This window comes from Schistocerca piceifrons, chromosome 11 (assembly GCF_021461385.2).
Source record: "Schistocerca piceifrons isolate TAMUIC-IGC-003096 chromosome 11, iqSchPice1.1, whole genome shotgun sequence".
NCBI classification, from domain to species: domain Eukaryota; kingdom Metazoa; phylum Arthropoda; class Insecta; order Orthoptera; family Acrididae; genus Schistocerca; species Schistocerca piceifrons.
Genome location: NC_060148.1, coordinates 139,395,469 through 139,414,354, shown reverse-complemented (window position 1 = coordinate 139,414,354; position 18,886 = coordinate 139,395,469). Strand labels below are relative to the sequence as shown.

Genomic DNA, 18,886 nt, shown 5'->3' with positions numbered 1-18,886 from the left:
CCCCATCGAACATGCCTGGGATAGATTGAAAAGTGCTGTTTATGAACGACGTCACACACCAACCACTCTGAGGGATTTACACCGAATCACCGTTGAGGAGTGGGACAATCTGGACCAAGATTGCCTATCCTTGTGGATAGTATGCCACGAAGAATACAGGCATGCATCAATGCAAGTGGACAGGCTGCTGGGTATTACAGGTATCGGTGTGTACAGCAGTCCGGACCACCACCTCTGAAGGTCTCGTTGTATGGTGATGCAATGTATGGTTTTCATGAGCAATAAAAAGGACGGAAATGATGTTTTTGTTGATCTCTATTCCAATTTTCTGTACAGGTTCCGGAACTCTGGGAACCGAAGGTGATGCAATTTTTTTTTTTTTATATATGTAGATTCTTTCGCAGAAAGGAAAGCACGCCGTGAAAGCTGTAGCGAGATAAGAGAGAAAAATGCTGGGACCTAAGGATTGATGAAATGTGTAGTGTCTTGCTTCTCTCTTGTCTTTATTGCGATGAAGTTGTGGCACTGCACTGTGGCACACTTCAGACCAAATAAGGTGTTTTACATTTCGCCGAATATGTATGTTTTATATATCATACTCTTGAGAAAGATGTGCGTTACGAAATGAACATATTTTTGAAAATTCGATTTTTTTTAAAATTTCTGGCTGTCTATCTCAAACTCTCGAGGGGGAGGGTGCGGGGCGGGAAGCCGCCACTGTCACGTCTTGGCTCTGGTCCCAAAATATCGTAGATCCGGGGCTGTATTAGCGTCTTCTTGACATGACGTCAGGTAACGTTAAATTAAATCTTTTGTGGGTAACTATTCATACATTGTAGGTGGACAATTTAATGAGGGCCCTTTTCTGTAGGTAGTATAACACGTTACAAATCACTTGGTATGAGGGGTAGCAACAGCTGTAATGATGCATTTCGAACGATGAAAACGGCAGAAGATGCGTCAAAATGGTTTACTAATCGCGACTGGTTTCATGACATCACAGTGCTGTCTTCAGGTAACAAATTGTTGACATTCCAATAAAAAAAGTCCTTAAAATCTTCTTATGGGTAAAGAAAAGAAGTCTTCAGTCTTGCTGAACAAGATCGTGCACAATTGTCAAGAAGAACACGACCAGTGGTATTATAGAAAGGCGTTTCCCAGACATACGTGATACGTATTCTCAGGAAAAGAGGCCATCTCGGAGGAGGTTCTTTCTACGGTTGATTTCGGCACACCAACACAAGACTCAGAGCACATTTATTACCTTATTAAGTTTTTTTCCGTAATAAATCACGTTCAGAAACAACAGCACCCTTCATAAATTCAGTTATACAAGGAGAATTGACTTACCCTACCCACCACTAATCCATAGTATACTACAGAAAGGAATTCGATGCTAAATAAAATTAACATCAAACTCTGTCTGAAATTGTATCTACTTGTTAATAATCCTTGTGTGTGTGTGTGTGTGTGTGTGTGTGTATGTGTGTGTGTGTGTGTTTGTGTACGTGGGCACTCATGTTGTTTTAGAGAGATCGTGCGAGATATACAATACAAAAAAGTGTATTGAGACAGTTAAGACAACAGCACAAATGGTCAGCAAGTTGTCTTGTTTCTCGGCGAGAACATGCATTACAGCTGCAAAAGTGACTCTCTCCACATCGTAGTCAGAGGTCGAAATTACAGTGCACAGAACATGAAAGTAATTAAACTAAACTCTCACGAAAGGAGTTTTATTACATTCCATGCAAGAAAGTATCCGTAAACTTCAGCTGGTGCGAGTAATGTGTTTTTCTCTGTTCATATCTCATCTCTAGTTCAAACTGACAACGTTTTGCTTACACATTAGCGTCTGCCTCCAGTTTCAATTTTAGGATCTGATAATTTGTAGGAGAGGTGCTTAACACCAGAAAGGCGTCAAACTGATTAATTTCGAACATATTCCTTTTCTTATTGCCGTTCCTCAAAGTCATCGTAAACGAGTTTCACAAAGCATGACATTAAATAAAACTATATGGAGCTGTTCTAGATGTTCCAGTATGAATAGCAGCCTTCTAAGTATCACTTTAATGGATGTTTTGCATGCAGTTTGTCATTCACGCTTCTGAAGATACGCTCCGTCCAGAGTCGTGATTGGATACTTGCCGCAGGCACAGGCTTCTTGTTGATGCCCATGGGGTACCAGATGTACTCAAAGACGGCCGGGAAGTTAGCCAGCAAGTAGTCGAATGGCTTGGTGAAGGTCAGGTCGTAAAATTTAAGCCATCCACCAGTACTGCCCCACTTGTAAACGGTGATCTCCATCTGCAACGACACCACAGAAAATCATCAGAGAACTGTTCACGAAAACTTTCTCAGTGCAGTTCACTTGCAGACAATTTTAGAGGAAATTAAATGGGATCAAGTGCAAACATTTTCAGCTCTTTCGAAAGCACGCCAGATTGCGTACAGGGAGAAAGAAAATAGTAGGTTTAAAGAAATTGTTGTATCAATCTCTAAGCGAAGAGAAAAGATTTCCATTTCGATTATACTTTCTTAAACCAAGACACGGAAAGGTGTCTACTATTGTGCAGTTTCCGTTGTCTGCAGACATTCTTCAGAAAGGAGATATGTAATAGATAATTCTCAGATATCCAAACTAAGTTGGAAGGAAAACGTATTTCACTCTGTAAAGGAATACTTGTCAATCATTCAGAGCCTTTCGTCAGCTGACTTGAACATTTGTTAGCTGCCGAAGAGAAAAATCTATTGACATCCAACTACATTAGAAGATGACTGATAGGGTTGCTTCACCGTGGTAAATACCTACGAGAAATGGTAACAGACTGCTTCCTCGTGTTATATTAAGACCCACGAACGGAATTCATTGTGTCCAACAGATATGAGTCAACTAGTATACAGAACGAAGCTAAGACAGACACTTTATTTAAGTGAAATAAAATAGACTAACTAAAGTTAAGCATTATTGTACTGTAGTAAAATAAATTTCGTGTGACTAGGGCCTCCCGTCAGGCAGACCGTTCGCTGGGTGCAACTCTTTCGATTTGATGCCACTTCGGCGACTTGCGCGTCGATGGGGAAGAAATGATGATGGTTAGCACAACACAACATCCACTCCCTGAGCGAGAAAATCTCCGACCCAGCTGGGAATCGAACCCAGGCCTTTAGGACTGACACTTTGTCACGCTGACCACTCAGATACTGGGGGCAGACTGTAGTGTAGTAATACGAAATAGAGTAATAGTGTACAGTAACGATACCAACATGATCTGCATTACAGACAAATATATCAATTTTGAGAATCCCTGTGTGAAAAAGTTTGCTTTGGGATAGAAAGTGTTCTCCAAACAAAATATTTAAGTTGCCATTAAAACATTCTCATGATCAGAATAAACAGAACACCTTGAACGACTAGAGAAAGTACATTCACATTCACATTAATTAATATGACCTGCATAGATGATTACCACTTCAGTCACGTCGGTTCAGCATGCATCCTGTTGCCTAGTAGCCACAGGGACTACGATGGGGCCTGATTCCTTCTTCCATGCGTGATGGCATCGACACGCTTAACCCGCGAATGGCGTCCTGTGGTATAGGCATCATGCTGTATTCGCCTGGTTCCAAAGTTCATCTGTGGTGGTTGGCATTGGTTCACAGCACTGCCACCAAAAAGGCACGTGTTCGTGCAGCAGAGTGCGGTCGTGCATTGTCATACTGGAAAGCAGCATCTGGGGTGTTGTGCACAAAGGGTATGGCTACAGGCCGCGGGATGTAATTCACGTAGGTCACACTGGTCACAGTGCCCTTGACTCACTCCTGTCTCTACGTCTAATCAGACTTTTCGTTATGACCCTAATCTGTGGCGAAAAGGTATTTACTCCACAGAATAATATAAAACCGAGAGAAGTAGATGAAGTTATAACCGAATCGCCACTGCTCAGTACTTTAGCAATGACGATTATACACAAAGTTCGGTTAATTTTATATGTTTTTGTTACGTAAACTAATTTTTAATAAACAGTAGTTAGTGGGAAATTTGGAAAAAAGGTTTTCAAAGTATGTCATTAATGAAAATAAGCAACGGTCGTCAATTTCTCACCACAACACGAATAATTAAATAGAAACTGAACTTTGAGCAGTCTTGGGTAAGAATCAATTACAGTACGATTGTCTATTGGCTGTGGATAGAAACTTTTGTTACGTCACTCACCGTAATACTGACTGTTGTAATTGTAGCAAGCGGGAAGATTGCGTGAATTTACTCATTGGTAAGGACTGTTGTAAATTGTGCCACAAGGTATAAATTAGAAACTACGCTTTGACAGTGAAATTCAGTGTCCACATTAAGTAAAGTTTTACTAGAAATTTTTGATTATGAAAGTTACTCTATTTTCAGCAAATTAATTAATAATGGCTTCTGCATCATTCTGTTTCTGACATTAGTCATACTACAGCCAAATATTTCATTATTACATAATTGTCCAAAAGTTTTGATAATCTAATAAATTATGTTAACTTCGTTTTCAGTTCATTTTCTGACTATCTCGGTTCGTACAAAGGGATACGATGGGTACTGTGATACTTGGATAACGACGTATGAAAATTATTTATGTGACAATATGCACGAAAACAGTGTTATATAAGCAATAAAATTCCAAGTACGCTGGTCAGCCTGTTACACTTATAGTTATAAAAAGTCTAGGTCTACTTCACTTTATGATGCCGTTGGTTTGTCGAGCGGCTTCATTCAGCGGTAAAATAGGGCACAGGTTGATCTTCTTGCCATACCATAGCCAATAACAAGGGCCCACAGTACTCTTGATGTTATGCGAATTACTCTTGCTGCATTTGCGCTGTGCCCAATAAATGCCATACACATAGCTTGCCCATATTAAACATCCGCCAAAACAACCATTTCAGTTTTCACTGCTCCGCACTTGGGAAACAGATTTTTTGCCTCCGCGCTTTTGCATAGCCACACCGGCGAATACACACAAGCGACGACACCAATCGTCTCCTCGCAACTCCCAACTTCTCCTTCTTTTTGGCGCGCTCACACGCCCAGCGATAATGCATTTACAACTTATTACGCTCTTTGACAGTAGCTTTTCCCTGACTAGGCCAGCGTGTCTATTTACAAAATCTTAACATTCCATGCGTATTATGTTTCTAAAATAACAAAGAACATTTGCAACTTGACAACATATTTACAAGAATAATATGCAGCACAACTAATAATACATCGTAAAACACGTAGAAAACGTATGACCACACAGAGAGTTGTGGTGTTATACCCTGGACATGCACCAAATGTGGTTTGTGGTTGTACCCAACGGCACGCGACACCATAAGGCCTCGAACTGGAGCTGTATGCCTCGTGCGAATGCAGTCACTGTGACGCCGCTCCCCCTGTGTATGGTGAACCGAAATGAGGGCATCGTTTTCAAACGAACAGAACCTGGATTCGGCGGAAAACACTATATGACGCTATTCCTGTCCCCAGTGACGTCTTTCCATACACCATTGCTGTCTAGCATGTTTATACACGTTCGTCAATGGCACGTGGAGAAGTGGACGACGCGCAAGTGTAACCCGTGCCGTAACAAAACAAACGGCGACGGACTGTCACCCCTGACAGTGTACGGTGTGTTACACTATTCCACTGTTGCGGCACAGCCGAAGAGCACACAAATCTGTCCTGGAATGCCATTTGGATGACGCGTCTATCTTATCAGGGAGTTGGCTGGATTGCGTGACCTGGCCCATCTCGTGGTGTTCTGCGGCCTTCCGTGAACCATTCTGCACACACCCGTTGCACTGCCGAGACACTTGGTGCCACAAGAGCAGCAATTTCCCCGATGGACGCATCACATTCTCTCATGCCAGTAATACACCCTCTTTCAAACTCACTCATTTGACGGTACACTACGCGCATAAGCCTCTTAGCCATCCTGCACCACTGCTCGAGTCACACTGACCCATTATCTTCGGTTTGCAGCGACAACGAGAGCAACAGGCGCATGTTACCGGTATGTGGTGTTTCGCCGTGATGTCGATGTTGACCTCAAACTCCCGGGCGGACATTGTTCAAATGCTTACCACTTCTGCAAAAAAATGGTTCAAATGGCTCTGTGCACTATGGGACTTAACATCTTAGGTCATCAGTCCCCTAGAACTTAGAACTACTTAAACCTAACTGACCTAAGGACATCACACACATCCATACCCGAGGCAGGATTCGAACCTGCGACCGTAGCGGTCGCGCGGTTCCAGACTGTAGCGCCTAGAACCGCTCAGCCACACCGACCAGCCCACTTCTGCAGAACGTACTAATGTACATGTGCTGTGAATATGAAACGTTGTATCTCCAGTCGTTTAAGGTATTCTGTTTTATTTCTGAACATGGATGTAAAGTATGTTGCTCATGTAACATGTCTAATATGTCTCTTTTAATTTTAAATACGTTTTCTCCTTTCCTTGACCACTTATTTTTTGTTTTCTTCGAAATACATCGAATTTCATTGTTACAGGACTTTTAAACCGTCTTGGAAATACATACACTTCACTGGTTAGAGATTGCATTGTTAAGTACACTACTGGCCATTAAAATTGCTACACCACGAAGATGACGTGCTACAGACGCGAAATTTAACCGACAGGAAGAAGATGCTGTGACAGGCAAATGATTAGCTTTTCAAAGCGTTTACACAAGGTTGGCGCCGGTGGCGACACCTACAACGTGCTGACATGAGGAAAGTTTCCAACCGATTTCTCATACGCAAACAGCAGCTGACCGGCGTTGCCTGGTGAAACGTTGTTGTGGTGCCTCGTGTAAGGAGGAGAAATGCCTACCATCACGTTTCCGACTTTTATAAAGGTCGGATTGTAGCCTATCGTGATTACGATTTATCGTATTGCGACATTGCTGCTCGTGTTGGTCGAGATCCAATGACTGTTAGCAGAATATGGAATCGGTGGATTCAGGAGGGTAATACGGAAGGCCGTGCTGGATCCCAACGGCCTCGTATCACTAGCAGTCGAGATGACAGGCATCTTATCCGCCGGTTGTAACGGATCGTGCAGCCACGTCTCGATTCCTGAGTCAACAGATGGGGACATTTGCAAGACAACAACCAACTGCACGAACAGTTCGACGACGTTTGCAGCAGCATCGACTATCAGCTCGGAGGCCGTGCCTGCGGTTACCCTTGAGGATGCATCACAGACAGGAGCGCCTGGTGTACGCAACGACGAACCTGGGTGCACGAATAGCAAAACGTCATTTTTTCGGATGAATCCAGGTTCTGTTTACAGCATCATGATGGTCGCATCCGTGTTTGGCGACATCGTGGTGAACGCACATCGGAAGCGTGTATTCGTCATCGCCATACTGGAATATCACCCGGCGTGATGGTATGGGGTGCCATTGGTTACACGTCTCGGTCATCTCTTGTTCGGACTGACGGCACTTTGAACAGTGAACGTTACATTTCAGATGTGTTACGACCCGTGGCTCTACCCTTCGTTCGATCCCAGCGATACCCTACATTTCAGCAGGATAATACAGGACCGCACGTTGCAGGTCATGTACGGGCCTTTCTGGATACAGAAAATGTTTGACTGCTGCCCTGGCCAGCACATTCTCCAGATCTCTGACCAATTGAAAACGTCTGGTCAATGGTGGCCGAGCAACTGGCTCGTCACAATATGCCAGTCACTACTCTTGATGAACTGTGGTATCGTGTTGAAGCTGCATGGGCAGCTGTACCTGTACACGCCATCCAAGCTCTGTTTGACTCAATGACCAGGCGTATCATGGCCGATATTACGGCCAGAGGTGGTTGTTCTGGGTACTGATTTCTCAGGATCTATGCACCCAAATTGCGTGAAAATGTAATCACATGTCAGTTCTAGTATAATATATTTGTCCAATGAATATCCGTTTATCATCTGCATTTCTGTTTCGTGTAGCAATTTTAATGGCCAGTAGTGTAATATTGTAACCCTTAGTGTTTGCTGATGTTAAGTACAACATTGTCAAAGTTTTTCCTGTATTCTTCTACCACTTGCTTGCCAGGATTAATAAGAGCATTATCTGTTGATGAATATTAATAGTTTAGGTACATTGTTGCCTATGCAGGATTTGACTGTGTAACAGAATGGATTATGTTTCTAATATGTTGTAACTGTATACTGTATATGTGTCCAATATTTTAAAAATATTTCTCCAATTTGTCAGTTCCTTTTCGGCAAGTCCTCTTGTAGAACTCTAGTTCTGCTTGTGTGTGTCAAGCTACACCTAAGTAGACGTGGGCGCTTGTGTGTAGGGGAGCATCCCACTTTCAGGGCCAGGTATGTACAGCTGCCATTCCTCAGACAGTGACGAGTGTAGCTGACTGCAGTGTGGGGGAGGCTTGGCTCGGATGACGACATCATGCATCTCCCCATCAACAGAGCCAAATCGCTTTCCTGAAAACAGGCTTGTCAGACAGCTTCTACGCCAACAGGTACACACATTGTGTGACCAAATGTATCCGGACGATCCCAAAAACATACGTTTTTCATATTAGGTGCATTGTGCTACCAACTACTGCCACGTACTCCACAACAGCGACCTGAGTAGTCATTACACATCCTGAGGGAGCGGAATAGGGCGCTCTCCGGAACTCGCAGACTTCGAACGTGGTCAGGTGATTGCGTGTCACTTGTGTCATACAATTATATGGGGGATTTCCGCACTCCTAAACGTCCCTAGGTCCACTTTTTCCGGTGTGATAGTGAAGTGGAAACGTGAAGGGACACATAAAGCACAAAACCGTACATGCCGAACTCATGTGTTCACTGACAGAGACCGCCGACAGTTTAAGAGGGTCGTAATGTGTAATAGGCAGACATCTATCCGGGCCAACACACAGGAACTGCAAACTGCATCAGTATCCACTACAAGTATTATGACAGTTAACCCAGAGGTGAGAAAACGGATTTCATGGTCGAGTGCCTGCTCATAAGCCACAAATCACGTTGGTAAATGCCAAACGACGCCTCGCTTGGTGTAAGGACCATAAACATTGCACCATTGAACAGTGCAAAAACGTCGTGTGTAGTGATGAATCGCGGCACACAATGTGGCGATCCGATGGCGGGGTGTGAGTACAGCGAATGCCCGCCGAACATCATCTGCCAGCGTGTGTAGTTCCAACGGCGAAAATGGGGTGCGATGGTGTTACTGTGTGGTCGTGTTTATCATGGTGGGTGCTCGCACCCCTTGTTGTTTTGCGTGGCACTATGACAGCACAGGCCTGCATTCATGCTTTAAGCACCTTCTTGTTTCCCACTGTTGAAGAGCAATTCGGGGATGGCGATCTCATCTTTTAACACGATCCAGCACCTCTTCATAAAGCACGGCCTGTGGCGGAATGGTTACACGACAATAACACCCCTGTAATGGACTGGCCTGCACAGCGTCCTGACCTGAATCCTACAGAACACTTTTGGGATGTTTCGGAACGCCAACTTCGTGCCCAGGCCTCACCGACCGCCATCGATAGCTCTCCTCAGTGCAGCACTCCGTGATGAATGAGCTACCATTCCCCAAAAAACCTTCCAGTACCTGTTTGAACGTATGCTTGCGAGAGTGGAAGCTGTCGTCAAGGCTAAGGGTGGGCCAACACCATATTGAATTCCAGCATTACTGATGTAGGGCGTCACAAATTTGTACGTTATTTTCAGCCAGGTGTCCGGATAGTGTACCTAGATCTTCCAATCTTAGCCCAGTATAACAACTTGGGATTACACTTTTCAACTCCTGCTAAATTCACACGATTTTCTTGGAAACCGGCCAAGCAGAAAGCAGAAAGCGGAAAATACCCCTATATGTAGGAGTACAAATCACACTCAGTTTTTACCAGACATTAAAATGAAACAACCAATTAGTATGTATCCCAGATCCGCCATCTTGTCAGAATTCATAGAAGCGACACAGCTTCGTCACCAGAACACGTGAACAGTTTCATCAGCTTTCACATTAAATTCACATAGCTTCATCAGCAGAATACACAGTCGTGCGCACACACACACACACACACACACATACCCGCCCACACACACACACACACACACACACACACACACACACACACACATACTGATCTCCTAATCGCGACCTAGTATTTTACCAGCCATCAAATTAGACTGCTTCCCCTCCAAGATTTTTTTCGCACATGAAAAACAAAACAGGCAATTAGTATGTATCCCAGAGTTGCCCATCTTCTTATTTGCAAGATGATTAATTTTCTATATTTGTTTCCCACTTGCTTGAAGGCAAAATGCACTAATCATATTGTCATTCCTATGTCTGAAATGTCTGTACTACTTATCAAAATATTCATACTAGGGGTGCAACCTACCGGTTAAGATAGACATAACGCCTCAAACACGACTGTGAGCTCTCAGATTAAGAGTTACGACGTCATTTCCACGTCTAAACTGTCTGTATTATTAATCGAAGTAAATAAAGACATTGACACTACTTTTTGTATGTCAATCTCTGTGATTCAAGACCTGAAGGACTACAGCCATTCACTGTTGTAAAAAAAATGGAAGATCTACAACCATCCTTATGACGACATTTATTGTATGGCTACCAGTTTCGGCGCTTTAGGGCATCATCTTCAGGCCTCACCTGATGTTGAAAGGGTTAACACCAACCGTATATACGATGCATCAGTGGCCAACATAACTGCTTTACACAGACTGCCTGTAACTATCATGCTGCCTCTATAACCATTCATAGTCAGCTCTAACAGTTGATGGTTGGAGATACATCACAGTTACAGGTAGTCTGTGGAAACCAGTTATGTTGGGCACTGACGCATTGTGTATACAGATGGTGTTATGTCTGACTGCCAACTCTGACAGTTGATTGTTGGAGAGACATCACAGTTACAGGTAGGCTGTGTAAACCAGTTATGTTGGCCATTGATGTATCATGTATATGGATGGTGTTATCTCTGACTGTCAACTCTGATAGCTGACTGTTGGAGAGCAACTCCACTGCTACAGGTAGTCTGCATAAACCAGCAATGTTGTCCATTGATGCATCGTGAATGCAGATGGTGTTAAACCCATCAGCATCAGCTAACGCCTGAAGATAGTGCGCTGAAGTGCCAAAACTAGTAGCCATAGAATAAATAACATCATAAGGATGGCTGTAGCTGTTTCATTCAATTACGAAATTGACACTATTGGTGTAGCTTATGGGTTAACGCACAGGATGACAATTATTGAACTATATGAAACAAACGTAAATTAGTTACGAACTGCGGCGTGCACACGTTTTATTCAACATGTAAACGTCACCACAGGTGTGCGGATTTAGGTTATGACGAGCTCGACATGCATGCCATCATTGGCGATGATGTGGCGCAGACGAATACTGAAATTCGGCATGATCCGCTGAAGTGTCGGAACATCGATGCTGTCGATGTACTCCTGAATGGCTGTTTTTAGCTCAGCAGTGGTTTTGAGGTTATTGTTGTACATCTTGTCTGTAGAATAGCCCCACAAAAAGGAATCACATGTGTTCAGATCTGGAGAATATGGTGGCCAATCGAGGCCCATGCCAGTGGATTCTGGAAGCGCCAGAGGCTAAAAGCGGCCCAAAAGTGCTCCTCAGGGACATCAAACACTATCCTGCTTCGACGGGTTCGAGCTCCGTCTTGCATGAATCACATTTTGTCAAAATCAGATTCACTTAGGATAATGGGGATGAAATCTTCTTCCACGCTCCTTTCGGTAGTGACCGTACAATCTAGAAATATCGCACCGACTATGCCGTGACTGGACATTGCACATCACACAGTCACCCGTTGAGGGTGAAGAAACTTGGTGAACGGTGGTTCGAAATGAGCAGCGCGCCACGGATAAAGGCTGGTGGGAGCAATATTATGCTACAGGAGACATTTTCGTGTGCTTGCATGGGACCTGTGATAGTAACTGAAGACACGCTGCCAGCTGCGAACCACTTGCACCCCTTCATGCCTGATGTGTCACCCGACGGTGATATCATCTTGAAAGAGTCTGTCAATGCCTCAGAGCTAGAATTGTCCTGCAGTGGTTCGAGGAGCATTTTAGTGAATTCACGTTGACGTCTCGGAGACCAAATTCGTCTGATGTGACTCCCACCTAAGTCGCTATCGGGCGCCAACACAGCATACGCAAATCAGCGGCCGTTATTGTGTGAATTACATTACCTGTGTGTAGACATCTAATGCCATAGTTTAGTTTAGTTTGGTTATGTCATGTTCTGTAGATCATTTTCGCGATTATTTTATCGATATGATGTGGAACAAGTCAGATTACAAGATATATATGCACTCATGAATAGTGCTAATATTAATATTACTGATATTTTGGTTCTACACATGCAACTACATTTAGAGGTAAAAATTTTATTTATTTATTTTTTTACCGGTTCTGAAACAGAAACTCGTCCATAGAATAGAGGGAGCGGTCCATAAAAATGATTTTAAGCTAGGTTTAAGAGTTGATCTGCTACTTGCCAGACACTTTATGCTGTTGAGCAAATGATCAAAGATATTTGTTGCTGAATAATGTACTCCTTTTTGAGCAACTGACAGCTTCAATAACAGATAGGCAAGGTCATGTTTCCCACTAGTGTTGTACGTATGAACATCACTGATCTTCGCAAACTGAGATGGATTATTTGTAACGAATCTCATTACTGAATATCTGTATTCTGAGGGTGCAGTAAAAATACCTAACTCCTTGATTAGGTGCCTACATGACGCCCTTGGGTGAATACCACTAATTATTCTCACTGCTCTCTTTTGTGAAATCAATACTTTATGTCTAAGTGGTGAGTGACCCCAGAAACCTATTCCATAAGACATTATTGAGTGGAAATATGCTAAGTACATTTTGAGTTTGATCTGTTTACTAGCAAGACTATAGATTATATGAAGAGCGAAAGAAGCTGAACTTAATTGTTTGAGAATCTCAGTAATATGATTCTTACAGTTGTCATCAATGTGAATACCCAAAAATTTGGAGAAAACTGCCCTCTTAACAGAGCCCTGTTCATACACTACATCAATGGTCGGTATGACTCTATTCGGTGTACAGAACTGGATATAGTTAGTTTTTTCCAAATTATGGGAGAGTCCATTTTCTGAGGACCAGCTAATAATTCTTTGAAAGACATCCTTAACAATATCTTCAGCTGCTTTTTCTGGAATGGGATATATTATAACACTCGTGTCATCTGCAAAAAGTACTAGTTATGCTTTCAGAACGTTAAGTGAGAGGTCATTCACATGAATAAGGAACAGCAGAGGACCCAAAACTGAACCAGTGGGACTCCCTTTGTGATAACTCCCCATTCACAAGAATTTACCACCCTCCCAATATTATTTGTGTTATTCAGCACAACTTTTTGTTTTCTGTTTGTTAAGTATGATTCAAACCAGTTGTGTGTATAGCCTTCAGTTCCACAAAGCCTGAGTTTTTCTAAGAGTGTGAAATGATCCACACAGATAAACGCCTTGGAAAGATCACAAAAAACCTGGCGATAATTTGTTATTTAGGGCTTGTACTATTTGATGGGTAAATGTGTAGATAGCATTCCCAGTGAGTAACCCTTCCGGAATCCGAACTGTGTGACATTCTGAGTAAATTATTTTCACTTAAATGTGAGACTACTGTTGAATACGTAACTTTTTCGAATATTTTAGAAAATGAAGTCAGCAATGAGATGGGTCTATAATTATTTAAGTCACTTTTGACCCCATTTACTTTGAAGAGGTTCGACAATTGCGTATTTCAATCTTTCAAAAAATTCCCTGTGCCAGCGAAGCATTACAAAAATCACTAAGGATCACTTATTAAATTAGAACAACACTTCAAAATTCTGTTAGAGACTCCATCAACACCACATGAGCTCTTGTTTTTCAGTATATTTATAATCCCCTTAATTTCAGTGGAGGATGTTGTTGCCATTTCTAAAGGCCTAAGGTGCTTGGGAATGACATTTTTAACACATTTTATTGCTTCTTCAACTGACCTCTTTAACCCGATTTTTGCTGTTACATTCAGAAAGTCATTCTTAAAAATACTTGCAATTTGTGAATTATCACTGACAACAATATCATTTAGCTTTATTGCTATGGTATGCTGCCCCATCTCCCATTTGACAATATTTCATATGATTTCAATCTTATTATCCACATTATTGATTTCTGTTAGAACACATAAGCTTATCGACTTTTTAATGACTTTTGTTAAAATATTACAGTAGTAAGCAAGTAATGTTCGATCCTGACTTACTCTGGCATTTCCATACATTCCGCTCTTCCTCTTACACGATATCTTAATTCCCTTAGTAATGTATAGCTTACTTGACTTTGTAATGTCTGTTTTGGATAACGTTTCAGGAAAGCAACTCTCAAATATTGAGACAAATTTACGGTGGAATAAATTGAATTAGTCATCAGCATCATTTTATGTGTATACTTCATCCCATTCTCTTAAAACTCTATACCCCATTCTCGTCAATAAGCCTCCCTGCCTTGTACGAACCTGCCTGAAGACAGTAAGGTGATATATGTGTTATTTCCATTAACTGTGCATAATGATCAGACAGCCCTTTAACAACTGAGTACACATTAATTATTTCTGCCTGAGCACTGTCTATGACCTACTATCCTGCTGCACACGAGCTGGAAAATTTACAACAGGTACTAGATTGAAACGACCAAACAAAGATTCTAGCTCATTTTTCCTATCCATATCTTTTAAGAAATCTACATTAAAATCACCACAAACAACTAACTGCTTCTTTTTGTCTGACAGGTAGCTCAATAATGCCTCTAGATTTTTCATGAATTGCTGAAAGTTACCTTGAGTGGATCTGTAGATTGTTACAATTACTATAGAAGTATATTGCAGTAGCAACTCACAAGCACGTGCTTCAAGGATCTGATCTACACAAAAACTATTTGTTTCAATATTTTTGACTTTGTGTCCAGTTTTTATATAAGCAGCAATTCCTCCTTTTTCCATGTTGACTCTACATGAATAAGATGCTAATCTGTAATCCCTTAAATTTAATTTCTCCATCCCCGCTGTTACATTGTGTTGAGAGAGACGCAAAACATCTATACCTTCAGGATTTACCCAATTTTCTAGGCATACAAGAAGCTCATCTATCTTATTTTTCAATCTTCTAATGTTCTGATGAAACAGACAAATTTTATTTCTTTGGATACGGCTACAAACATTATGAAACTGTTCTGTTTTAATCTCTTTCAAAACTCTATGTCGGTAACCTGACTAACCTAAAAAATGTGTCCCTCTGACTCCAGTAGTCACAGGTATTTTGTCTTATGTGCATGTGGCCCCCCTTGCATTTTCTGCAAGAAGATCAACTAATCTATCCTTCCCCCTCCTATTCAGGTGCAGGCCATGACTAGTGTAACCCCACCTCCCAATTGCATCAAAAGGCACAGCACAGATACGAGTTTCAGTTTCTGCTAGCAGTAACCCTCCCCCCCGCCCCTCCCCCAACCACTCTGTTAACACGGTTGACAGCCGTATTAACCCAGGGTTGGTCATGGCGGTGCAAAACATCCACAAACCCCACACAAGTGTGAGCTGTTGCTGCTCCTGTTGCATCCATCTCACACCTAATATTACAGTCTCAATTGCTATCCCGGCGGTTTCCTGCTCCTCCTACTATAAGAACATGATCCTCACCATCAAAATCTTTGCACAAGGCCCCTAGATTTTCTGTAACCTGGCTTAGCTTAGCACTAGGTTTCACAATGCTTGTACCCTGCTACTCTGACTCCTAGGCTACAGTGTAGCAACCGGCCTACACCTCTCCCATGACTGCTACCCAACAGCAGGACTCTTCTCTTTCTGCTTGACTTTACACCCGACCTAGCATTACATTTTTTAGTAGTCCGATGCACCCTACTTTGCTCAAAAACTGTTTGAGGCTCTTCTACTTCAGGTAACAAATCAAACAGATTGCTCACTGGAATCTGAAAAGTGATTTTTGAGGTTTTCTCCTTCTGACTACGACTTGTTACTTGTTCCCAGCTCCCATTGTCTCTTTCCCCCTTCAGCCTGTCTAATTCGAAGTACACTGTTTCTAGTTCTGCCTGCAGGGCACAAATCTTTTTTCCCTGTTCCACGATTTTCTTGTCACGGCTACGTCAGCTACTGCTCCATTGGCGAGCCTCATCCTGTCACTATAACAGCTACCCCGCTACAATCACTTCCGCAAACCTACTGACAAACAGTCGGATCCCTGATTCACAGAATCGGTGATATATTTCATTCCAAAGACGAATAAACGAGATATTAAGAAGGTGGTCACAATGTTTTCGCTCATCAGTGCACACTGTTTTACATGTGGCATGCTTGTCTAGTGTGGAAACTAGTAACCACTCTGCGATGTCCGTGCAGTAACCTCTGTGAGTGTGCATCATGCGATTGCTTTGTTGCTGAGTAACTAATGTTGTCAGAATGTCTGTTTGATTTGGTATGATGGTGCACTCCGATTCCAGCCATCTATTTGTCGCCAGTGCGCCTGCCGTGTGACTGGTGCGGGAGGATATCTACCAGCCTGCCACTGGTGCTAGCCAGTGCAACCACTAACATATCTAGGTCAATGACGTCGAGCGATCAGCAAACGACATGATGCATTCACCCCTTTGATGGAGGATACATGTAATCCACCACATCATCTACTGATTCCTGGACCCCTTAATACAGCCGGCCGAAGTAGCCGTGCGGTTAAAGGCGCTGCAGTCTGGAACCGCCAGACCGCTACAGTCGCAGCTTCGAATCCTGCCTCGGGCATGGATGTTTGTGATGTCCTTAGGTTAGTTAGGTTTAACTAGTTCTAAGCTCTACAGGACTAATGGCCTTAGCAGTTGAGTCCCATAGTGCCCCAAGCCATTTGAACCCATTTGAACCCTTAATACAGCTTGTACCCCATGCAACTATATTCTGAAGATACCAGCGTAGTAAAATATTGAAATATAGAGCGTCATGAACATGTATTGATATTAGAAGGGAATTTACAAATTTGGGAATTTGTGGTGAGGTCTTATGGGACCAAACTGCTGAGGTCATCAGTCCCTAAGCCTACACGCTACTTAATCTAGTTTAAACTAACTTACGCTATGGACGACACACACACCCATGCCCGAGGGAGGACTCGAATCTCCGACGCGAGAGCCGCACAGACCGTGACAACACGCCTTAAACCGCGTTGCTACCCCGCGCGGCCGGAATTTACAATTGCTGAAGGTACTGTCGAGCCATATTCTAAATTCATCGCAACATTTTGCTGGATTATTCCAATCTCTGTCTTCTCTAAAGCTTCTACCCACTCCATATCACCACGGAGTTAATCCCTGATGCCTTAACAAATTACCTAACTCTCTAAAGATCGCTCTAGTACCATGGAGTTTATCCCTGAAGCCTTAACAAATTGCTCATCATCCTGTCCCCTCTTTAATCAGTGTTTTCCAGATGCCTTTTCCTTCGTCCGTTCTGCAGAGAACCTCCACAATCCTTATCTTATGTCCACCTAATTTTCAAGATTCTTCTTTAGCACCACATCGCAAATGCTTCAGTTATCTTCTGTTAGAGTCCTCCCTCGGGACTGTGTGTGTGTGTGTTGTCTTTAGCGTAAGTTAGTTTAAGTAGTGTGTAAGTCTAGGGACTGATGGCTTCAGCAGTTTGGTCCCATATGAATTCACACACATTTGAACATTTATCTTCTGTTCCAGTTTTCCCACTGTCAATGGTTCACTGTCATACAATTGGATGCTCCAAACTTAAGTTTTTGGACATTTTTCCCGAAATTAAGGCCTATGTTTGACACTAGTATACTTCTCCTGGCCAGGAATACCCTCGTCGCCTGTTCCAGTCTGCTTTTTATATTCTTCTTGCTCCATTTGTCATGGGTCTATTTTGCTCATTTTCCTTTACGCTCAGTCCATATTCTGTCATATTCTGTACTCATTAGTCTGCAGCTCGTGGTCTTCTGGCTAGCATTGCTGCCTCTGGGTCAAGGAGTCCCAGGTTCGATTCCTGGCTGGGTTGTGGGATTTTCTTTGCCTGGGGACTGGATGTTTGTGTTGCCCTCAGCATTTCATCACCATCTGTCAAAGTTGCGAGATTGGACTGTGGAAAGATTGGGACTTCGTACAGGCGCTGATAACCGCACCATTGAGCACCCCACAACCAAACAGCATCATTATCATCTCAGAGTGTTCATTTTATTCAACACATCCTGTGGTTTTTCCTCACTTTCATCCAAATAGCTATACCATCAGCGAATCTTATCATTGTTATAATTTCACCATGAACTTTAATCTTACTCTTTAACCGTCCTTTTATTTCCTTCATTGCTTCTTCGATGTATAGATTGAACAATAGAGCTGAAAGACTGCACCCCTATCTTAATTCCTTTCTTATCCTATTTTACCCTCGTGGTTTATGTACATATTGTATGTCACTCGTCTTCCCCTGTAGCTTCCTGTTACTTTTCTCTAAACTTCGAACATCTTGCATCATTTCACATAATCGGTTTCCTAGATTGACAAATCCTATGAGCGTTATCTTGATTATACTTCAGTCTTGCTTACACTATCAAGCCCAAAAGCAGAACTGCCTCTCTGGTGATCTACGTTTCCCAAACCAAAACTGATCGTCATCTAACAGATCGTCAATTTTCTCTTCCATTCTTTTGTATGTTGTTCATGACAGCAGGTTGTATGCACAAGATGCATTTCCCTATTTAGATTTCCTAGCTACCCTACCAAGTTCAAACTTCACTTTTTTCAAT

The 18,886-nt window shown here is 42.5% G+C and overlaps 1 protein-coding gene across 1 annotated transcript in view; it reads right to left on the bottom strand.

Moving 5' to 3' along the window:
- The window catches only part of LOC124720404, a 120,125-nt gene that overhangs the window by 63,112 nt on the left and 38,127 nt on the right, over positions 1-18,886 (bottom strand). Inside the window, exon 3 of the mRNA XM_047245741.1 lies at positions 2,146-2,304. Within this exon, the coding sequence (XP_047101697.1) occupies positions 2,146-2,304 (159 nt within the window). The remainder of the gene's footprint in view (positions 1-2,145; positions 2,305-18,886) is intronic.